This window comes from Meles meles, chromosome 4, assembly GCF_922984935.1.
Source record: "Meles meles chromosome 4, mMelMel3.1 paternal haplotype, whole genome shotgun sequence".
NCBI classification, from domain to species: Eukaryota; Metazoa; Chordata; class Mammalia; order Carnivora; family Mustelidae; genus Meles; species Meles meles.
Window position 1 is genome coordinate 22037957 of NC_060069.1, and position 24985 is coordinate 22062941.

The following is a 24985-nucleotide window of genomic DNA, read 5'->3' on the forward strand; positions in this document are numbered from 1 at the left end:
CTGAAGGCAGACGCTTAACTAGCTGAGCCACCCAGGCACAGCAATATTTTGTCTATTTTTCAAATTCAAAATATGCAACTTTACTGAAGTCATTTGCTTCTTAATAAACTTGAACTTATTTGGACTTTGAAAAAAGGATCTAATTTTCACTTTTTGTATTTGATTTAGTGACCTATAGTTCACACAACTCTCACCTACACTGATGTCTCCAGGAAAGATTTGAGAACTATTCACCACAGAAGTCAAAATAAGACTCTAACTTGTTAATTTGCTGATTACTCTTTGTTTTTTACTTGATTATGAGTAAAATATACATATCTTAGACATTATCGTCTCATGCTTAATCTTTATGTTATTTCTCTCTAAGGCAGTGGGTTTGCACTATGGTTATGAGATGTACTTACCCATCTGCTGAATTCATATTTAATGAAGTTCAGTCTATGCATTTATAACAAAGAAAGACAAGGCCAGCTACATAATTCTGGGGGTGCCCAGTAGAAAATGAAAGTGTGGGGCTCCAGCCCAGAGTGAGGAAGTCAATCTCCCCTCCCATAGACCAGTGTCCTAAATCATGGTAGATAAGGAGACTCCCAAGTGATTGCAAACTCCATGTCATCATGATGCTCTTGGTACCTGGATTGGAGGTGGGCAAGAGGCCCCACTAAGCCACCCACTGAGTGCACCCTGGTGCTACCAGCCTGGTTAAAGATGGCTTCCTTTTTGCCTCACCTCAAGATTCAGCAGGGTACATACTGCACCCTGATCCTCTCCTTGTCTGCATTCACAAACCCATAGGGGAGGAGGGTGAAGATGGAACACAGGCCTTCCCTGGTGACAGACACAATCACCATACCAGGGAGGGGCCACGGGGCCAGGAGCAGACAGTTGAGAATCTATGTCAGAGAGGTAAGAAGTTGGAGGGACCTCACAGTAACTGAGACTTCCAAGCCCCAAACATACATGCTTCTTGTATCATCAGACTTCATTTCCAAAACACAGAATATAAGGATTTCATGACTTCGAATACAGAGTCTTAACCCCTAAGCCCAGGACTGTTTTGAGTATGGGAGCCCTGAGCATTGGTCATAGCACGTGAAGCTGAACGTCTGTGCCAGTGACATATTTGTATTCAAATTTCTTGTTTTAGTTCATAAACATGAAAGAAACTAAAATGTTGAATTTCACCTTCTAATTAAATTGGTTTCTTTATCCACCCTCACTTAATTAGCAAAAGTAATTAAAGCTGATAAAAATGGTTGGTTGACCTAGCGTTGCTTATGACTGCCATGGGAGGGGGAAAAAAAAAACAACAACCAGCATCTAAGCCTTTCATTAGTGCACTGGACTAAAGTCTTAGTCTGCAGATATTTAAACTGATTAAAGATAATATTAGCATTTGCCAATAATATCTGCCCTTTTCCAGATCCCATCCCTATCTGCTTGCCAAAAATCCACTTTTTTCCAAGTCTCCATTAGGAAGACTTCTTAGATCACCCTCAAATGACTTATCAACCCTTTTTTTTATATCCTCATTACATTTAAGTCCTTAAATTACTATAATATTGTATTGCAATGATCCATTTCACCACTAGAAACCAGAAATTTCTTGAGAGCACAGACATATGTCACCTTCACTGTGATCTCCTCAGCATGTAAAATGGAATCTGTGTCCTATAGGTACTCAGCAGATGAATGAATGAATGAACGAACTTAGGCTAACATCTAAGAATTTATCTGTCCCATGGGGGGCGCCTGGGTGGCTCAGTAGGTTGAAGCCTCTGCCTTCGGCTCAGGTCATGATCCCAGGGTCCTGGGGTCGAGCCCCACATCGGGCTCTCTGCTCAGCGGGGAGCCTGCTTCCTTTCCTCTCTCTGCCTGCCTCTCTGTCTACTTGTGATCTCTGTCAAATGGGTAAATAAAATCTTTAAAAAAAAAAAAAAAAAAGAATTTATCTCTCCCAAAAGATATACCCCAAATATTTGGCCACAAACTTTTCCAGAAACATCTCTTTCCATAAGGTCTAATTTAGTCTCAACTCTCTGAAATACATCCCTGCTTAGATATTTCAGAGAAATTCCTTTTTTTTATTTATTTATTTTTTTTTTTTTAAAGATTTATTTATTTGACAGATAGAGATTACAAGTAGGCAGAGAGGCGGGCAGAGAGAGAGAGAGAGGAGGAAGCAGGCTCCCAGCCAAGCAGAGAGCCTGATGCGGGGCTCGATCCCAGGACTCTGGGATCATGACCTGAGCCGAAGGCAGAGGCCTTAACCCGCTGAGCCACCCAGGCGCCCCGAAATTCCTTTTTTTTAAAGATTTTATTTATGTATTTGACAGAGAGAGACACAGTGAGAGAGGGAAGCAGGTGGAGTGGGAGAGGGACAAGCAGGCTCCCCCCCCCACCCCCCACAGCAGGAAGCCCAGCATGGGGTTAGATCCCAGGACTTGGGATCATGACATGAGCCAAAGGCCGATGCTTAACGACTGAGCCCCCCAGGCACCCCAAGCAAATATTAACAGATCTTAGAGGAGAAAAAAAACAATACAATAATAGTGGAGGGCTTCAGCACCCTATCAGCAATGGATAGGTCATCCAGACAAAAAAATCAACAAAGAAACACTGGAATTAACAACACTTTAAAACAAATGAACTGGTATATATATATATCAGTATATATATGATATATAAATATATATATATATCATATATATATCATATATGATATATATGATATACATATCAGTTCATTTGTTTTAAAGTGTTATATATAATATATATATTTATATATATTACATATATATGTATATATAACATATATATTATAATATATAAATATATAAAAACATATATACATATACATATATACATATAAAACATATAAACATATACATATATACATATAAAACATATATATATATAAAACATTCTATCCAATAGCAGCAGGACACACATTTTTCTCAAGCACACATGGAATATTTTCCAGAACAGATCACATAAGAGGCCATGAAACTAATTTCAGCAAATTTAAGAAGACTGACATCATACCAACTATCTTCTCTACTACAATGATGTGAAATTAGAAATCAACAAAAGGAAAGTAAGAAGATTTTAAATTTGTGGAAACTAAACAATGCATTTCTAAATAACCTATGGGTCAAAGAAAAAATCAATAGGGAAATAAAAAATTCTTTGAAACAAATTAAAAAATGGAAAATGTAACATATCAAATTTTGTGGGCTGTTTTAAGAGCCCATAGCAATAAACACATATATTCAGAAATTAGAAAGATCTCAAATAAACAACCTAACTTTAGACTTCAAGGAACTAGAAAGAGAGGAACAAATTAAACTCAAAATTAGGAGAGAGAAGGAAATAATAACAGAGTATAAATAAATTAAGTAAATTAAGTGAAGTCCAGAAAAGCAATAGGAAGAATCAATGAACTAAAAGCTGGTGCTTTGAAAAAACAAATGGACAAATCTTTAGGTAAGCTAAGGAAAAAGAGAGAAGACTCAAATTTAGAAATGAAAAAGGAGGCATCACAGCTGATACTACAAAAATATAGACAAGAAATGGATAAATTTCTAGAAACACACAATCTACCAAGACTGAATCAGGAAAAATAGAAAATTTGGACACACCAATCATGACTCAAGAGATTGAGTCAGTAAAACTCTCAACACAGGACACTCCAGGACCAGAGAGCTTCACTGGTGAATTCTACTAAACATTTATTACTACTTTTTTAAAGATTTTATTTATGTATTTGACAGAGAGAAATCACAAGTAAGCAGAGAGGCAGGCAGAGAAAGAGAGGAGGAAGCAGGCTCCCTGCTGAGCAGAGAGCCCGATGCGGGGCTGGATCCCAGGACCCTGGGATCATGAGCTGAAAGCAGAGGCTTTAACCCACTTAGCCACCCAGGCACCCCTCTACAAAACATTTAAAGATGAATTAACACCAGTCCTCTTAAGACTCTTTAAAAATATTGAGGAGAAGGGAACACTTCCAAACTCATTTATAAAACCAGCATTGTCTTGATAGCAAAACCAGATAAAGACACAAGAGAAAATTACAGACAAATATTCCTGATGAATATAGATGAAAAATTCTCAACCAAATATTAGGAAACAAATTCAAGAATGCATTAAAAGGATTAAGCACTATGACCAAGTGGGATTCATCCCTGGGCTATAGGAGGAGTCAACACACACAAACATGTAATTTGTCACATCAGTAAAATGAGAGATTAAAACTATATGATCATCTCAATACATACAGAAAAAATATTTGACAAAATACAAAATCGCTTTATGATAAAAAATCCTTTACAGATTGGGTATAGAAGGAACATATCTCAACATAAAAAAGTCAAAATATGGCAAACCCACAGGTCACATTATACTGAATGGAGAAAAATTGAAAGTGTTTCCTCTGAGATCACGAGCAAGGCAAGGTTCCCTACTCTCATCATTCCTATTTAGTATAGAATTGGAAAAGTCTTAACTAGAACAAAACAAAGAAATAAAAGGCATCCAAATCTGGAAGAAAGAAGTAAAAATTTCTCTATTTACTAATGATATAATCTCACATATAAAAAATCCCAAAGAGTCAATCAAAAAGACTGTTGGAATTAATCAATGATTTCGGGAAAGTGGCAGGTTACAAAATCAACTTACAGAAATCAGTGGCATTCTTTTAATACTAATGATGAAGCACTGGAAAAAGAAATAAAGAAAACTATCTAAATGGCAATGGCATCAAAAATGATAAGATACTTGGGAATAAATTTAACCAAGGAAGTGAAAGATCTATACAACAAAAACTGTAAGACTTGGCTAAAAGAAACTGAAGAAGACACAAACAAATGGAAACACATTTTGTATTCATGTTTTGGAGGAATAAGTATTGTTAAAATGGCCATACTACCCAAAAGATCTACAGATTTAATGCAATTCCCATAAAAATACCAAAGGCATTCTTCACAGAAATAGAAGAAACAATCCTAAAATTTGTGTGGAACCACAAAGGACCCTGAATAGCCAAAGCAATCCTGAGAAAAAAAGACTAAAGCTGGAGGGAGGTATCACACGTCCTGATTTTAAACTATACTACAAAACCATACTAATAAAAACACTATGGTACTGGCACAAAAACAGATCCATAGACCAATGGAAGGGCATAGAGGGTCCAAAACTAAATCCCAGCATATCCAGTCAATGAATATTTGACAATGAAACCAAGAACAACCACTGGAGGAAAGACAAGCTCTTCAACAAACGGGGCTGGGAAAACTGAAGTATATGCAAAGCAAAGCAAGTGGCCCCCATCTCACACCACCCACAAAAATTAACTCAAATCCATCAGAGACTTAAACCTAAGAATTGATATCCTAAAACTCTTGGCTCAGTGGGTTAAAGCCTCTGCCTTCTGCGCTGGTCGTGATCTCAGGGTCCTGGGATCCAGCCCCGCATCCGGCTCTCTGCTTGGCGGGGAGCCTTCTTCCCCCCCCCCCCCGCCCCCACCCCTGCCCTCTGCCTGTCTCTCTGCCTACTTGTGATCTCTGTCAAGTAAATCTAAAAAAAAAAAAAAAAAAAAATTCTTGAAAGAAGAAAGGGAAGGAAGAAGCTTCCTGATATTGATCTTGGCAATGATTTTTTGAATGTGATGCCAAAAGCACAAACACGAAAGCAAGAAACAACAAATGGGACTAGGACTACAGCAAACTCAAAAGCTTCTGCACAGCTTTTGCTACTCCGTTAACAAAATGAAACAGCAGCCTATAAGCAGAGAAAATTTTTACAAACCACATATCAGAGAAGGGGTTACTATACAAAACACATAAAGAACTAAACACAATATAATAACACTTAAACAAATAATTTGCTTAAAAATGGGCCAAACACAATAGATATTTTTCCAAAGAGGCCTTCAAAATGGCCAAAAGGCACATGAAAAGATGCTCAACATCACTAATCATCAAGATGATGCAAACAGGGGCACATAGGTGACTGCTGGTCAAGTAGCGGACTCTTGTTTTTGGCTCAGGTCATCATCTCACGGTCACGAGATCAAGCCCTGCGTTGGTCTCGGCACTCCGCGTGGAGTTTGCCTCAGATTCTCTCTCCCTCTCCCTTGAGCCCGCTCTCTCTCTCAAATAAATAAATCTTAAAAAAAAAAAAAAAAGATGCAAGTAAAAACCACAATGAATCACCTTACACCTGTTAGGATGGCTATCATCAAAAGGAAAAGAGGTAACAGATGATCGTGAAGATTCAGTGAAAAGGGAATATACACACATTGCTGGTGAGAATGTAAACTGGTCCAACCACTATGAAAACCAATATGGAGATTCCTTTAAAATATTAAAAAATAGACCTACCATATGACCCAGCAATTCTGCTTCTGGGAATACACCCAACAGCAAAGAAAACAGAATTTCAATGAGGTATCTGCATTCCCATGTTTATCGCAGCATTATACACAATAGTCAAGATATGGAGAGCCAAATGCCCACCCTCATACGAATGAATAGAAAAGAGGTGGTACGTGTATACACGGGGATATTACCAGCCAGGAGAAAGGAAGATAGAGTCCCATTTTTGACAATATACATGGAACTCGAGCACATTGTGTTAAGTGAGGTATGCCACAGAAAGACAAGTACTGTATGATAACACTTATATGGAATCTAGAAAAATCAGACCTATTAAAAAATGGAGAACAAATCGTGTTTACCAGGACATGAGCAGTGGGGGGATAAGAATGATAGTGTCTAAGGATACAAACTTGTAATGAGTCGTAAACAAATAATGGAGATCTAACGCACTGAATAATGAATACAGCCAATGATATTGTAATATAATTATGTAATGTGATGAATATTGCTTCATTGGCAATCGTATTACAATATATAAATATATCGAAGTGACACACTGTACACTATAAATTTACAAAATGGAACATGTTAAATTTACTTTGGGGAAATTTTTAAAAAAAGAGAAAACCAAAGAACTGAAGGTTGGGTGAAAAATGTAAAGATCCACTTGCCCTTAGAACTAGCTGAAAACATTAACTGTGCTAGTCATCATAACTGCCTCTGAAACAAAGCACCAGACGGCTTCTGCAACCAGGCACAGATAGAGAGATGTAAGGCAATTAGAAGATTTTGTGCATAAAAGGAAATGTTCTTCTCTTTTAGAAAGTAAACAGACAATATTCTCTGAACAGGGTACTGGAAGGTAAAAATAGTAATGCTGGTACTGGGCAGAGCAACAAAATGGATTTATTTTCTGCCCCAGACTCTTCAGGGTTGCTAAGTTATTCTCCCAGTGCAAAAGCCTGCTAGGAAAGAAAGTTCCAGTGACAGAATGTGCTGATACACCACATGAACGAACAAGAAAAAGGAAGGAGATTGCATGTGAGACACACAACCGCATGCGCTCTACCCAAGACAGGGCGTAGAAGGTGAAAATGAGAAGATACAAAAGCAAAACAAGCAAGAAGATCATGTAACTAGAAACACCAGGTGTGAAATTAAAAATGAGTCTCGTGAACTTGCCCATGGAGGCTCTCTTGCATTTCAAAGGCTCTATCATGTTACTGGTAATCAGCTCTGAGCCTGAGATTTGCTGAGTCATAAATGATCATTAAGACTATTTTTGCCTTTATGTATTCCTTGCATCAATTTTCCAAAGAAAACAGGAAACTAAGAAAATAGAAGATTAAATTTGCTTCCTTATTCTTTTGGAACTTAATTTTTAAAGATTAAAAATCCAAAGCAAATTAAATATGTAACTGCATAAAATTCATGACTGAATTTGATTTTATGTCAAATTTTCTAAAGATAAAAACTTTGTGATGTGAACCCAGACAATGAGTCTTGAAAAACCTTAAGTGAAAACCACATCTGCTATAGAATGCACGGTCATCTTCATGTATAATCAGTTATAAAATTAAAATAAAATTGTCAGTTCTTACTTATGGCATCTTAGTTATTTTGAATTGAAAGTGCCCTTACAGGGGTGCCTTGCTGGCTCAGTTGGTTAAGTGTCTGCCTTCAGCTCAGGTCATGATCCCAGGGTCTTGGAATTGAGCCCCACGTTGGGTTCCCTGCTCAGTGGGGAGTCTGCTTCTCCCTCTGCCTCTGCCCCTCCCTACTCCAAACCCTGCTTATTATCACTCTCTCTTGGGCTGTCTCTCAAATAAATAAAATCTTAAAAAAAAAAAAAAGGCATCCTAACAAATATTTAATCTAGAGTCCCCTAGTAGTGATCATTCATACTCTTAAACATTCTGGTGACAGGGAACTCACTATCCCCCCAGCAGTCTGCCTCATTTGGGTATCTACAATTCTGACACACACTTCTAATGACAAACTGACCTGAGCCTCCTTGGAACTCCACTCCATGGTCTTGGCTCCACTTTCTGAAGTTCCACAGAATAAACCCAATTGTTTTCACATTTTCAGTGTCATTCCATTTTCATGCTTGTACCCCCAAACTTGTTAACTCAACTGCCAAGCCACCATGGAAACAGCTCCATTTCTTTCCATCAACAATACCACCACTCCAGTCAGACCTGCCATCACGTCTTGGTGGACAGCTGGACCTGTTTCGCCTCCTGCCCCCATTCCCTGCTGTCTATTCTCCACAAAGCAGCGAGGGTGATCTTTGTTACAGAAGAAATTTTCTCTATATCCCACATGTAAATAACCTTAAGTTTTCTCCTCAATACTCATGAAAAAAAATCAAAAACACTCAAAGGGGCCTGTCAGACCTAGTCAATCTGGCCCCATCAGCCTCCCCAGGCCCTAATCATTTTGGTTATTCTCTCCCTGACTTAACATGCTACATCTCCAACTTCTTTTAGTTCCTCAAACTAATAAGCTCTATGTTGGTCTATGAAACGCTTCCTCTACTCTTTACTATTTGAGGATTAATGGTTGTTCAGGTCTCAGATATAGGCTCTTTCTTCATAGAAACTTCCTAAAGTCCCTAGAGTAGGCCAAGTCCTTCTGGAATCACTCATTGATCCCTTTACCATTCTTCATCGAGTCTATCATAATTTAGTTTCTATGCTTAATTCCATAAATAGTAACACTACTATTATTAATAATAATATCTAATTTTATTGAGGGTTCACTAAGTGCTGGGTACCATGCTAAAAGCACTGAAAGCATTATCTTATTGAATCTTCAGAACTACCCGGTGAGTGGTTACTATTGCTACCCGTACATCACAGATGAGAAAGGGGGATAGGTGGAAGAATAGGGATTAAAACCCAGCTGATTCCAGAATCTACTGACATTCTTAACCTTTCCATGTGATTTTGGTACCTGACTCCTCCACCAACTTGTTAGCCCCAGGCACATGGATACCAATAGCCAGGGAGCCTGTCAGAAGCAAATTAAGGTCCTGTTTGCCCAGTGCCACAAAATCAGAATAATGTCTCTGTATATTTTCACTGTGCCACCCCTCCCCTACTCTTTGTGGTGCTCAAATACCTATGAAAAGAAGAAATTAAATGAGTAAATCTGGTATTCTTGTCTTGACATCTCTGGAGACTTCTTGAATTTTTGAGTCACCCTCCAGAAAACAAACAGCAGAGAACAGGTCCAAATCATGGAGAGGAGCAATTTAAATACATTTTTTTTGAATTCATTAGCAACAGGGCATGATCTAATATATGCAGAATTCAGATTATTCGAAAAGGGGTTTCAGCTCATTTCTCCTAATATTAACAATGACAACTGCCAGTATTGCTTAAGATTTACCATTCATTCTTTTATTTATTCTTTTAAATGAAACAAGATGGGATTGGGAGGGAGACAAACCATAAATGACTCTTAATCTCACAAAACAAACTGGGGGTTGCTGGGGGGAAGTGGGATTGGGAGAGGGGGAGCGGGCTATGGACATTGGGGAGGGGAGGCGAACCATAAGAGACTATGGACTCTGAAAAACAACCTGAGGGTTTTGAAGGGTCAGGGGTGGGAGGTTGGGGCAACCTGAGGGTTTTGAAGGGTCAGGGGTGGGAGGTTGGGGGAACAGGTGGTGGGTAATGGGGAGGGCACGTTTTGCATGGAGCACTGGGTGTTGTGCAAAAAGAATGAATACTGTTACGCTGAAAAAATAAATAAAATGAAAAAAAAAAAAAAGATTTACCATTCAACAAGCTTTATGCTAAGTGATTTTCACAGTTACCTGGTATAATTATTATACCAGCCTAACTGGATGAGGGAATAGAGATGCAGAAAGAAGGGTCAAATGTTTGCTCAGAATCTGCAGTTAGTAAAACTCAGCCCTGGCGGGGCCTAGGGCCCTTAGAACTGTAGAGGACAGCATAGTGCTGAGCAAGGAAAGATTCAAGATACAACTCTACAAACTGTGAGGAGTACCTATTAATGCAAAACGATGAGCTGGGAGGAGAAAGTGAAGGGAAAGTATCTCTTACATTCCATCAGAGGTGGTGCTAAGTGCCAAGAAAGATACAGAACCAAATTTATAGGGAAATGGGCAGGAGAATGGATAGGTATTCTATCTGGATGACTCTGGGATTTCTATAATAAGGAATTGACTCAGCTCTATGGGGCAGGGAAGTAATCTTGAGCCAACTTAAGAGCATGTGTTGATATAGAAATAACAACCAGTCGGAAAACAAGTCATTTATTTATACAACCAGTACTCGTTAAGGGTTGATCTTGCCCAGGCACTGCTCTGGGCACTGGAGAACTATGAACCAGATTGGAAAAGTCTGAGCTCTTGTAGAGTTTTCCTTCTGGTGGGGACAAGACAGGCAATAAAGAAACAGGTCTGCGGGCGTGTGCACGCGTGCGCAAGCACACATACATACACACACGCACACACAGGTGTCTACCATGTTGGGAGATGGGTGCTGCAAGCTTTAGAAAGCAGGCAAGGGGGCAAAAAAGTGGAGAGGCTGTGGGGGATCAGAACGGGCTCCCTGATGATGGGAAATAACAGCAGAGACACAAAGGAAGTGGGGGCCTGTGCCATGCATGTACCAGAGGGAAGAGAAGTCAGAGAAAAGGGAAGAGAAGGATAAAGGACCAGAGGCAGGCACATGCCAGGACTCGCAGGGAGCTCCCTGTGGCTGGCAGCGAGGGAGCAGAAGGCAAGTGGGAGAGAAGGGTGACAAGTCAGCTGTGACAAGCCCCGTGAAGTCAGAATTCTGTGAGTGCAACAGGAAATGACTTTCATTAAACTCCTACTATATTGATGGCTGGAGCACTTCTTTCTGACTTTCTTTGAAAAATTATTATACAACATAACATGACCAATTTAAAAATAGAAATGAAAAAGTGCTTGCAATATTATCATCTAACATGGTCTTCTTTAGTTTCCAATGTCCTTGTCTAGTCTTTTCTGACATTCATGCATGTATTTACAGTTTTTATCATAGTTACAAACAGCTCTACATCCTGTTTGCTTTACTAAGCTTCTTATCGTCTTTGTTTCACAGGTTGATACAAAGCCTTCTGAATAATCATTCTAATGGCTACATATTTCAAGTGCATATACCACTTCCTCTTGGACACACTTCAGTGGCTTCCAGATGGTCACCATTACTGGTGATGCACAAATATTTTTCTAGGTTTGGATTATTTGGGAGCCCTTCCTCTTCATGAATATTTACACAGTAAATCTGTAGAGATGAGAAGTATTTCTTGATAGTCCCGAAGGGTTTGAAATGGTGAGAATGATTACCTGCTGATGGTATCTGTCACTCTCTCAGAGTAGATGCCTTCTGGCACCGGTTCATATACCGCCTCCACTATCTGCAAAACAGACAGACCAGCGTGATGGACGTAAAGAGGCCATTAGTATGTACAATACTTGGCCACAACATGAAAGCTGCTCAATGAGCATTATAAGCATGCACAAATTTTAATCAGAAACAAAAACATCCCAACAAATAAAAAATTAACATCAATTAAGCAGCTCTTGAGCACAGATTGTATTCTTCAAACTGAGTTAAAGTTAGCCTCAGATCCCCAATAAATGAGTGTAGGATAATATCAAGTGCTGATTGCAGGCAGTCCAAACCACAATTAAAAATAAAAGACCAAAAGTAATTTGATATATTTATTTGTATAATTTTCTATGATAAATGAAGACAATTATAGGGGGAATGCGCCATAGTACATGATGTATATTTAGAAGAAAGGGGGAAAAATGAACTGGATCATGTGGCCAATAAAACAATGTGCCTGCTTTTAATTGACGGTTTTATAAAAATCACAAATGTTCTGTTTAGGAAGAAAAGGAATGGCATTTTTAGCAACACAAGACCCTTTTGTCTCCCAACAGTGCTTACTTTTGTAGCCAGAGAGAGCATGTTGGTGCTATAGAAGGGGGGATTCAGAGTTGCCATCTGATAAAGGATGCAGCCGGCTGCCCAGACATCAGCCTTCTCCCCATACGGCTCACTCTTCAGTACCTCGGGGCTGAATTAAAATAAGGGTGTTAATAGATACTGAAAAAGGGAGAAGAAATCGGCACAGAAAAAGAGTCCAATTTTCAAGCAATACTTGGAGATATGAGAAAAAAGAACTGAAATGCTTCCTCACTGATTCAAGTAAACTTATTATAGAAAGTATCTTTGAATTCTCCCAGACTCAGATGAATCAAGAAACACAATCATGCAATTCCATTTTAAGCACTAAATATCAATGAGCCATATAAATATTGCCCATTAATTTTCCAAGGAAGTTTTTATTTCCAGAAACAATTACCCCTCTGTGGTAGATGGAATTGTTGGCCCCAGTTCTTTACCATTCTGGAGATTTCGTGCATCTCACTCTTACAATGGCCTCTTGGTGAGCAGTATGCATTATCCACACCTGCCTCTGGTTTTGTTTTGTGTTGCTTTGGCCAATGGAATATGGAAATGTCAGTGAACCACACCAGAGCCTTTGTCTTAACAAATATTGAGTGCTTTCATTTGTCCTTCTAGGAGATTCTGTGCATTACCAAGAGAAGACATATGCCAGTGACTGCTCTCCCACCAGCTTGGGTCCAGCAGAAGATACATGAAGTAGATCTAACCCAGATGATGCATAAATCTACAGCCTGAAGAAGACCTAGACCTGTGAGTCTGACAATAAATGCTTATTGTTGAATGCCACCAAAATTTTTGTAACTTGTTAATCAGCATTATTATGGGAAAAACGGACTGATACAGTCCTCTCTCCTTTGCTACTCAACTCTAGCCTAAGAGGCAGGAAGAAGACCAAATCTAAATACATTGCAGAAAATGACAACATCCATCAGGTTCATGTCTTCTGAAATTCCCTTTCCAATCTGGGCATGGAAGCTGTCAGCTTCTAAATAAACTTAAGCCATGAGAATTTATGGATTTGACACCTTTTGTTGTTTGTTTGTTTGTTTGTTTTTTTAATGTGGAGGCAAGTGAAGTTCCCTTGGATATTTTGGAGTAACGTAAGTTTCCTCTATCATATTTGTAGAATGAAACTCAGCCAAGGGTTGAAGGCTTTTAATACCCACACATCCTAAATTAAATAGTTTAGCAATTCATTCTATGGTGTATTTAGGACTATGCTCAGCCCTCTACATAAATAGAGGAGGGATTAAGAGTTAACTTTGATGGTGGATTAAGGTACAAAGAAACTGACAAATTGATATTAGAATGATTAAAGTAGACATAATCAATGGTGACTATCAGGAATAATCAAAGAGTTGCTCTTTTTGTGAGATTATGAATTCCTGATTTTAGATTTACATTACGTGTTTGCAGAGGAAAAGTATGATTTCTAGGTCTCTCAGCTGAGCATTTCATTTTTGGTATTTTGAGTTCAATAATATGGCAATGGGGGAATTGGGAATGAAATTTCCAGAGCTCTGTTCTTTTTAACTGTATAAAAAAGTATCTCCTGTTGTCACCTGGTCAACTGTTCACATTCAAAAAATGCCTTCACAAAAAATAATGTCCTGTACAGAAAAATTAAAAAAAGGTCTTTATTTCCCCACAGGCAAATTTCTCAGGTTTTAATCTACGGAGAACTCAGAGGATTTGTTTCACATTTCCAAAAGCTCATGAAGCAGATGCTATGAGTGTTCTACCCATTTCCCCTCAGACCCTTTTTCCATTTCCTGTTCCTGGTACGCTTTCACTCTCAACAGCCAGCAACTGTATTTCTTTGGAGGAGAGCCTTCATTTCTTCTGAAAAAATAATGACTCCGCCTGGGGGAAAACACTTGTAACAACAGAGTTTACTCAGTTGATTTTTCTCCTCACTTCACCTCCTCCTCCTTCTCCGTGGAGACCACAAACTCCTCTCATTCCCACAGGTGTGCCCCTTTGCACTGTGGCTTTGCAATTGCCATCAAGCGCTGGAGTCTATTTCTCTACACGTTGAATCTGGACTTGATATGACTTGCCTTGGCCAAGAAGATACCAACGAAAGTGATACAAGGAGAAACTTAAACTTACTCTTTGGGGCTTTTTCCTCCTTCCTGCTATTGAAAACCCTACGAACACAACCAGGTGACTCAGCCCAGGTCTGCCTGCTGGATGATGATAATATATGACCAATTACCTCCACCACCAGGACATATAGACAGTCAACCATAAGACATGTGAGTGAAGCCATTGGAAACCAGGTGACCACAATGCATACTGATCTCATCCAAGGCACTGATCAGCAATCCTCACCGGGACCAGCCCAATTCGCCAACACACAGTGTATTGATTAAAAAAAAAAAAAAAAAGTTTATTGTATTAAGCCACTGAGTTTTGAGGCAGTTTGTCAAAGCTAAATGATATAATAGCTTTCATCAGATTTTCAAAGCTGTGCACGAGCCCCTGAAAAAAGACCAAGAATTACTTCTCCGAAAAAGAATAAGAAAGGGAAATTAAAGACAAACAACGCAGTTGCCAACTAGCATTTTTCTTCCAGGATAAATTTCAACTATCCTCTAAGGTAAGAATTACATAATTAAAACCAAAAGCAATGACAAACAGAATACAGAGCCTGACTTCTAGAAGCCACAACAAAATGTTCTGTTACGGCTGGAAGTCCCCCCAAAATTCGTATGTTGAAGTTCCCAACCCACTACTTCAGAATGTGATCGTATTTTAAAGATATTTGGTATGAGATGATTAAGTTGAGAAGATGCCACTATGATGGGCCCTAATCCAATATGACCAGTGTCCTTGCAAGAAGAGGAAGAGACACCATTAGCATGTACAGAAGGACAACCATGTGAAGATGCAACAAAAGGGTGGAATCTGGGCCTCAGAGGAGACTAAACTGACCTACACTTTGATCTTGGACTTGCAGCCTTTGGAAGTGTGAGAAAATAAATTTAAGCCACCGCCACCTGGTCTGTGGTATTTTTGTTATGGCAGCCTTAGAAAACTAGTGCAGGTTCTATGAGAAAATCTACTTAACGTTTTTTCACCTTCAAAAGAACCCAGCCTTTGGGAAATAGGACTAAAGTCACTGATTCAATTACAACTTACAAATATCATATAAGTTTTTTGGTGGTTATTATTTAGAAAACACTTGAAAAATAATTTGTTGTCTTTCCAATTTCTCTGCTTAAGGTGAGCCCATCCACATTTATAAAAATACAGAGATTTATAGCTAGCAATGCTTCATTTAAAGGAAAGAAGTTCAATAGTATACACACACACAATTTAAAATGGGTTTTCTTTTTTCCAAACAAGAACATTATTCTGTATTTTAAAAATGGTTATTCCTATGTGATCCAGTCATCCAAAATCTTTTAGTGATAAAATAAAACATAACTTAGGTGATACTAAACAAAAATAGGGGTTCCTTTGGCAAAGGTTAAAATATTTACAATTAAGTGTGTAAGAATTAATCCGTTGTCAGTTAAAAGAAAGTATTTATTTTTATTATTGCTGATATAATATACGACATGGTATTGTATCTAATATAAAACAATGTATTATAGACTTGAAATTTGTTAAAAGCAGATCACAAGTATTCTCATCATTCACACAAAGAGGTAACTATGTAATTGAATTTAAATAAAATAAAACTTTAAAAAAGAAGTAACTATGTGAGGTGATGGGTATGTTACTTAGCTTGATTGTGGTAATTATTTCACAATGTGTAAGTACACTGAAACATCACATTGTACAACTTAACTACATACAGTTTTTAACTGTTAATAATCCTTCAACAGTGCTGGAAAAAATTTTAAGTGAAACCAGGGGTAGGAAAGAGTTAAGTGGATGGTAAGGGACAATGTGTATTTATTATAAATATTTTAATAAATAAGTAAACATAACTCATAATCAACAGCCTTTGCGATGGAGGTGGACACTAAACACGACCTTTGCTTTATAAAATCATAACTTACTGACAGTGAAAATAAGGCAGAAGAACAATGAGGTTGGAAGGCTGCTTAATTTAATTTTTATTTAGATCTTAAAATTCTACCACTAAACCTTCACTGATATATAAACAATTAAGTTGGGTGCCTGGTGGCTCTGTGGGTTAAGCCTCTCTCTGCCTTTGGCTCAGGTCATGATCCCAGGGTCCTGGAATCAAGGCCCACATAGGGCTCTCTGCTCAGCAGGGAGCCTACTTCCCGCTCTCTCCCTCTCTCTGCCTGCCTCTGTCTACTTGTGACCTCTCTCTCTCTGTCAAATAAATATATAAAATCTTAAAAAAAAAACAATTAAGTTGCTAATTGTCAAATATTCTTATTTACTAAGTGAGGTAAACAAGAAAAACAGTGAAACTTGATGTCTTTTAAACATTTTAAAACATGAGTATTTTGATAACTTTTAAGTAATTTAACAATATGATGATTTATGTACATTTGGAGGGGGATCTTTTTTCCTTTAAACAGGCCAAAGTTAACGAAATTAGATAACAGATGTCAAAAGGTTTTTGTATTTAGGTAAGTATATTCTTCTTTCTTGCAATCGTCATATTATCATGTTTGTTAAGGTTTTGATTACTGGGCTCACTCCAGCATGTGTACTAAAATTAGAAGGATGGAGTGAAGATTAGCCTGACATCTGCACAAGGATGACATGCAAATTTGTGAAGCATTCCATGCTTTGGAAACAGGGAGATGATAGGATAGAAAAAAGTACTGTACATTAGGACTATCCTTTAGTCAAAAGCTGTTTCCTCTAGGGGTAAAGAGTAAAAATTCTGATCCTGCTGTATATCTATTCTGGAATTAGCAGTTAGCAAAAGCCAGATTTCTCACTGTTGGAGAGGGACTCTACAGACAAGCGAGGAAAAAAGTGGTTAGATGTACTCTACCGCGGGTATTAAAATAGAGTTGGAGACAACACCCTGAACTCATGTTTAGCCTATTATTGATAACTATGGTTGCATATAGAAATAGTTTAGATAGCTGTATATACACAGGTTAGTACACACATATACATATATCTCCTTGCTCTGACAGCTGAAGGGGCCTAGAAATGACAACATCCCAGTAGCAATGAACACTCTTAGCACCAGATCTTGGTTGGTTCTTTCTTTTCTTTTCTTTTTTTCTTTCTTTCTTTCTTTCTCTCTCTCTCTCTCTCTCTCGAGCCACCCAGGTGTCCCCAGATCTTGGTTTTTAATACCATTCTTTAATAAAAAGAATCAGGACTCCTTGGAGAAATGCCTGGTTCTAGGACGGGGGAGGATATATACACTATATACGAGCCTGGAGAATCTTGTATTGCCAGGAAGTTAGGGTTCAAAAGAAAAAAAAAACTTCTAAAGATAAGGTTATGTCAAAGGGACACAGAATAAAACCTAAAGTGCTCCCAGTGACCAAATGTGGAACAATTTGAGCAGCAAAATAAATAGAATCATGTATTAGTCAGTTTGAGGTACCATAACAAAAGACCATAGATGGAATGTTTTAAGCAAGAGTAAAAAGGAATTTATTTCTCACAATTCAGAAAGCTGGGAAGTCTAAGATCAAGGTACTAGCCAATTTTGTCCCCCCATAAGGGTCCTCTTCCTGGCCTGCAGATGGCCACCTTCCTGCTGTATCCTCACGTGGCTGGGAGGTGGAGGAAGGGCTGTGCTGAGGGTGACTGATATTCTTATAAGATGACCTCGTGAGGGCCCCATCTTCCTGACCTCATCTAAACCAAGTACTTCAAGGCCTATCTCCAAACACCATCACAGGACCTTCAGAAAACTAGTTTCCACCTAAATCCAGGAGGTAAAATTTCAGAGAGACTAAGAGGAGACTGCTAATTTCAGAAGGCATTCTGGGGGGTTGAAGCAGAAGAGCAGGGCAGAGGGGACGGAATGGTGGTCAATGACAGCCAGTGGAGAAGAGACCCAGGCATGTCAGGGATAACAGCCCTCCCATCCTCTCTGATAGTAGTGGCCCAGCTGGGTCCTTAAACCTAGTCTCTCCAGCTCTAGGCCACCCTCTCCACAACCACTAAAGTGACCTTCCCCTAACAGAAAGCTGATCCCTTCACCACTTCCAGGGAATAAATCACGTTCTGCCATTGTCCTGTGAGTCTCAATCATGAAAAACCACAAAAACAAATAATGTAAAATCCTTCCTTGACCCCAAGTCCTCCTGTGAGTACCACTTTTTTCTTCCGTTCCAAGCAAAGTCTTTTGAAAGAGTAATTCCTGTTGGCCCTCTCACTTCCTCACCCACCATCATTCAACCCAACTCTACTCCAGCATCTGTTCCTATCTTGCCATTGGTAGGGTTTTCCCTTAGGGCACCAGTGAATTACTAACTGCCTCACTTGTTTTAGGTGACGTCCCATCAATTTTTGACACTATCAACTAAAACTTACTTGTTGAGACACTATTTTCTTCATTTATTCAATAAACTGCTCCGGAGTACCAGGCACTGTTCTACCTGCTTAGAATACATCAACAAAAGCACTGGCCCTCATGGAGCTTGCCTTCCAGTAAGAAACAGGGAGCAGGGAAGATAAAAAGCACAACACAATGATTAAAAAGTAAATTATATTACACAGTATTTTAGTAGATGGTAAATGCTATAGGAAGTGGAAAACCTGGATTAGAATAAAGAGTCGGGAGCGGATGGGGGCAGGCTGGCTGCAATATTAGAAAGGGTAGTCCCTCTGTCCTCTCAGTTCCCATATAATGGCACTTTTGTCTTTCATCCAGGTGCTAAATGATGTTTTTCTTCTCACTCTTCACTCTCTCCTTGAATAATTTCTTTCACACCTAAGTCTTCCATTAAAACTATATGTGGACAATTTCCAGATCTAACCGACAGCCACAAGCCCCTCAGGCACACATACCTCATCACACGGTAGTTCTGTTACAAACCACTAATTCTTAGGATGAAGTCCTGGACTCTGAATGATTTGTCTATTTTACCAAGCAGTGCTGAGAACCCAACCAATATCAATAACCCTCACATTTTCTGAAATTTCTTTTTTTGGCTGGGGGTGGAGGGCGGGCGGCAGAGGGAGAGAGCGAGCCTGAAGCAAGCCCCACACCCATCACGGAGCCCTACATGGGCCTGATTTCAAAACCCTGATATCATGACCCAAGCTAAAATCAAGAGTTGGCCACTTAACCAAAGCCACCCACGTGTCCCTTTTGAATTTCAAGGGCTGTTTCTGAGGTGTAGCAAAAGGGCCAAGGTATCTCTGCGGAGAAAGGCCAGAGCTTCTGTACCAGGGAGATAGTTAGCCCCAGGGAGCCATCTTAAACCCCGGGGTCTGTTTACTTCATAATTCCTGGTGGGACCTGTGACTATTTTTGCCCCAATATTACCTCCTGATGCAAACATTTCTTTTTATTTTTCTATTTCCATTTCTGCTTCCATTTGCATGTCAAACATTCCTTTGGTTTTTAAAGATGTGTGTGTGTGTGTGTGTGTGTGTGTGTGTGAGAGAGAGAGGGTACGCACATGTATGGGAGCATGAGAACTTTTTCTTGATCTGAGAAACTTGGGGCTGGCTACTCTGCATCCCACTGAAACTTTTCCATCTCAAGATCCAGTGTTTCCACAGCATCTGCCACTTCAGATATATCCGCAGTTCCTGGTGTGTCCACCATTATCACACTAGTGACCTGTAGATAAACTTAACCTGTCAAAGGCTAGCACTTGACACAGAAGATAAACTTACAATACGTGACAACTGTGAGTTCATAAGAATGAGCTTGTATATAGCACTAATGAGCAGAAAGAAATTCTAGAGCTGAGGGAGATTCATTTGTTGAAAGGCATGTGAAATTGGAGAAGAAATTAGAATTTTTAGAGAAATTGAAAAGCTATTATTGAGAACGTATCTCATTGGCAAGATAATGATATCGCATCTTAGAAGTGGTGTTGAGAGACATCGTAAAAGAAAATTTTGCCTAACAAATATTAGAAATTACTAATAAAAGACTCTTGAGTTGTTTAGGACACAGTTAAGGCTAAATGTTTAGAGATAAGTCTCTTGTATTGAAATAATTAACCCAATAATATTTGCTTCACTGGGTAAGAATAGAAAGGGATTTTTGCATCCCACTGCAATATATTAATTCTAAGTCTATTAAAAAAGTACATTTAGTTCTCAGGTTCTGGCCATCAAACTTTCATCTCCCTAGACTGCCTTAAAGAAGACGGAGAAAGAGAATGAATTCATCATTGTTAAGAGAAAAAGAAACAAAAATGTAAATTTTAAAAGAATATAAACTATCTGTCTGGGAACACAAGATCCACTATTTGCTCACTGAAGAGGCAAAGTCCCTATGAATTCGTGAGGACAAAAATCTGACCTGAAGTGACATAATTAAATGTATAGGCCAATAATTATAGTTTGTTGAGGCTGAAAAGTGAATTATGCTCTATCTTAGAATGATTCAATATAAAACATTTAGCAATAATAGTATGGATAAAGAGGATGTACCCACACAAGTGTGTGTGTGTGTGGGTGGGTGGGTGTGTGTGCACATTTATCATTGCTAGAGGTGGGTAAATGTTCCTGAGAAATAGCTCAAAAACCCATCACTATGGTGGGATGGGAATCAACAAGACTGAACAGAAATGAGGGAAGTTGGGAGAACCCAGAGGAAACAAGTGGCTAGGGGCATTTTCTGGAGGATGAGCAATGTGATACTCAGATACTCAGTGAGATAAGCAGTGCTTAGCAAAAAGCACTCTAGGCAGAATGATGAATGCATTTGCAAGATCCTTCCATGTTCGGATTTTTTTTTTTTCTATAAGACCTTGCTTATTAAGTCCCTGCAGGCATAGGTAGAATATGGTCTAGTCACAGCAGTGAAAGGGCATTCTCATCAGCCCAGTGTGTTTCCCACTATGCAAGGGTGAAGGGAGTGAGCTGAAGGGGAGACAGAGACTGGGGGAGCTGCCACTAATGTGAAAGCCAAGGAAACAGGGAGAAAAGGAATTCCACAGGATTGACTGGATGTGAGAAGGAGTATAAGAGAAGGGAAGACCCTTCATTTCCAGGCTTTTAAGTGTCTGGCTTGAATGACGGAGTGGGTATCAGTATCATTAACACAGATACAGGGGGAACAGGTGTGGGAGAAGATACTAGAACAGTTTGGAATATATTAATTTATGCCTATGAGATCCACAGTTGAGGATAGGCAATGGGTAACAGCATTCTTGTTATTAACAGTCACTTAAAGTCTTATCCTCAGAGGTTCTGAACTCTCATATCACAGAAATTTCTCCATTCATAGAAGCCTGCTGCCATTAAGCAGATAAACAGATTTGATACCTAAACAGTTCCAATAATGTTCTAAACACAGACTTCTTATAGGGAGGAAAGAGAATTGGATGACACAGTCAGGAACCATGGAATAATATACTATGCCTGAAGAAAATCTTTATCACAAATTTTAGGGCCTGCTTGCTCCTACATTGCATCTAGGATTGGCAGTTTTAGCCAATAAAAATCCAAGACAGTCAGTTAAATGTGAACTACTAAAATAATGCATTATTTGGGACAAATTTATATTAAAAAAATACAATACCTGGGACACAAACTGAAAAACTCCTTGTTGCTTATCTGGAATTCAAATTTTATTTGGCATCCTGTATTTTATCTGGCAACCCTAGTTGGAATGTTATTTGTGTACTCTCTGTTATTTCTGTTTAAGTCATCCTTCTTATAGAAAGGCATACCAAAAGCCATTTACATATTAAGTACGGTTTTCTTCACTTACTTTATAAAAATAATGAAGCACTATATTTATATGGCATTTGGGACATTTCTCAAAAAGTACCACATTTCTCTCGTGTTACATGGAGACATGTATTAATGTATCTTAACACCAATGAAATCAATGATTTGAAAGTTCTTTTAAAGTACAAAACACATGAATATATGAAATATTAAATCCAGGCCCAATGAACATATCTTATCTATAAATGATTTAGTTAAATAATAAATACACCGGACTATGACAATAGCCTCATTAGTTCCAAGGTCGAGGTAGGCCAAGACTGGTTCCTAAATGCCAAACCTTCGCATTGGGTCACCTTGGATTGGGTTCAGGGAGATGTATGATTTAGGCCCCTAAGCAGCATTTTATAAGTTAGAATGGCAAGACACTCATTGGGTATCTTCATCAATATACTTTCCATGAATGAGCAGTAATGACTTTTAAAACTGACCCATCGTTTCACTGACTAATGCAATACTTCTTTAAACCGGGGAAACATTTATATGTAATGCTTCTAAAACTCAAGATAGTACAAAGACTGAATAGATCGATGTTGTCTTATGCAATAGGAACTATGAATACCAGTGTGACTGTCGATCTGCCTTTAACTGATGTGATGTTTTAACTGGAAAATGAAAAGTCAAGTTAGACTCAATTTTCATTTCCCCATTACCTGGGCAGGTAGCACAACTGATTTCAGATCATTTTATATGACACTGCAATTTACTGCAGCACAGAATCTGCTCAGGAGATACTTATGTGCAAGTGTCAGGAAAAATCCTATGTGCTGTACAAATGCAAAGTACCATCATCACCATCAGCATTCTTTATTTATTTCACAGCACCTTTCATGAGGACTGTGTCCATAAGTTAGGAAAAAAACGGGCATCACAGCAGATGTGGTAGTGAAGAGGGGACCGTCATATTTCTGAATCCTGAAGACAGATGTCTGACTGGACAACCAAAGGACTATTTGACCTTTGACCTGTTCAAGTCAAAGTCAAATAGGCCAAGAACTCTTACCTCTCTCGGTGAAAAAACTTGGCAGTGCTGACCATGCTGCCAGGCTATCTTTTCCACCAGGTCCAATTTGAGAAAAGTATGTGTGATCTCGAAACACTCGTGGTGGCCTACTCTTACCCTTTTGGAGCTATGCCAGCCTCCCTCCAGATCTTTGCCCCTAGTTCATGGCAACACTTACCTAGCACATTCACTCCCTTTACCACCAAGCAATGCCAGCCTTTAATACATAGATCAAGTTCTACCTATCACATGAAACTTTCTCTTACTGAGCCAGCAAACATGGACGGCCTGACACCAAACTGAAAAAGCACTACAGCCCATACTCTGCCCTAAATGTACTTTCATCAACTCAACAAAAATGTATTGAACACCTACTATGTGCCAGGCACTGTTGTAGATGCTGGGCCATAGCAGTGAATGAAACACACCAAAAACCCCTGGCCTTACAACATTTATGTTATGCTAAGAGAGACAATGAATATATAAGTAAATAAATACAAATTTATTAAGTACTATGAAGAATATAGATGTTATTTAAAAGTGAAAGTATATTTCATGAGTTAGCATTTAAATGTTGTGTGGCATCAAGCAGCTATTTGACCTTTGGAGGGTCTCAATTTTTTCATCTCTATAAGAGAGCTTTATAAGATCTATTCCTGTTTTGAAATGCTGCATTCATCAATTAAGGTTTAAAAACATCTTAATGACAGATATATACACAGTTTTATAAGGAAGATTAAATTTGTTTTTCAGTATGACCTAAACATTGGGGATAGAGTCAACATTATATTCAAAATTAGAGTGCTTGCTACTCAGAAACAAATCTGTGGGCAAATAATTTTTGATGATATATTACTTTTGCTACACTACTAAAACCTGTTTTTTATTTAAGATTTTTTTAAAGATTTTGTTTATTTATTTGATAGGCAGAGATCACAAGTAGGCAGAGAGGAGGCAGAGAGAGAGGAGGAAGCAGGCTCCCTGCTGAGCAGAGAGCCATATGTGGGGCTGGATCCCAGGACCCTGGGACCACAACCTGAGCCTAAGGCTTTAACCCACTGAGCCACTCAGGTGCCCCATTATTTAAGATTTTTAAACAAACAAAGGATTTTTTAATTCTTTTTTTTAAAGATTTTATTTATTTATTTCACAGAGATCACAAGTAGGCAGAGAGGCAGGCAGAGAGAGAGGAGGAAGCAGACTCCCCACTGAGCAGACAGCCTGAGGTGGGGCTCAATCCCAGGACCCTGAGATCATGACCTGAGCCAAAGGCAGAGGCTTTAACCCACTGAGTCACCCAGGCGCCCCGGATTTTTTTAATTCTAAAAGATAACTAGCATATATTTCAAAGTCACTTTTAAGAATTCATCCTTTTAAAAAAAAAAGTTTTTATTTATTTATTGGACACTGTAGGGATATAGAACAAACAGGGGGGAGTGGCAGCCAGAAGCAGGCTCCCAGGAGCCCCAAGAATTCATCCTTTTTAATTGTAGATGTTTTGGACTGAATCCTGACTGTATTTCCTCATAAAATGCTAGGCAAATAGATCCGAAATCTGTAATCAAAACATTCCTCTTTCATCTCTTAAACAGAAGTTCCGTAACTCTGAATGAGTTACAAACGAAAAACCTTTGCTGTGGCCTTTGGCAGATTTTTCATGACTGATTTCACTCTGTCTCCCTGTTCTCGATAAGTGACTCATTTGCTAAACCCCAACAAAGAAAGCTATCAATAGCAACAGAGTCACTGTGATTTGGGGAGTACAGAAAAGCCTCTTTCACCCACAGTACCGT

The 24985-nt window shown here is 38.8% G+C and overlaps 1 protein-coding gene and 1 non-coding gene across 8 annotated transcripts in view; one reads left to right on the forward strand and one right to left on the reverse strand.

Annotated features, from left to right (window-relative positions):
* The window catches only part of NEK10 (NIMA related kinase 10), a 227445-nt gene that overhangs the window by 79466 nt on the left and 122994 nt on the right, over positions 1-24985 (reverse strand). For all 7 annotated transcript variants that reach the window (XM_046002046.1, XM_046002044.1, XM_046002042.1 and 4 more), the window contains 2 exons: positions 12338-12467; positions 11728-11798 (listed from right to left, as the gene is read on the reverse strand). In XM_046002046.1, coding sequence (XP_045858002.1) covers positions 11728-11798; positions 12338-12467 — 201 coding nt within the window. The remainder of the gene's footprint in view (positions 1-11727; positions 11799-12337; positions 12468-24985) is intronic.
* On the forward strand, positions 16983-17086 carry LOC123941089. The gene has a single exon (XR_006818181.1). It is a non-coding gene; the product is annotated as a U6 spliceosomal RNA (small nuclear RNA).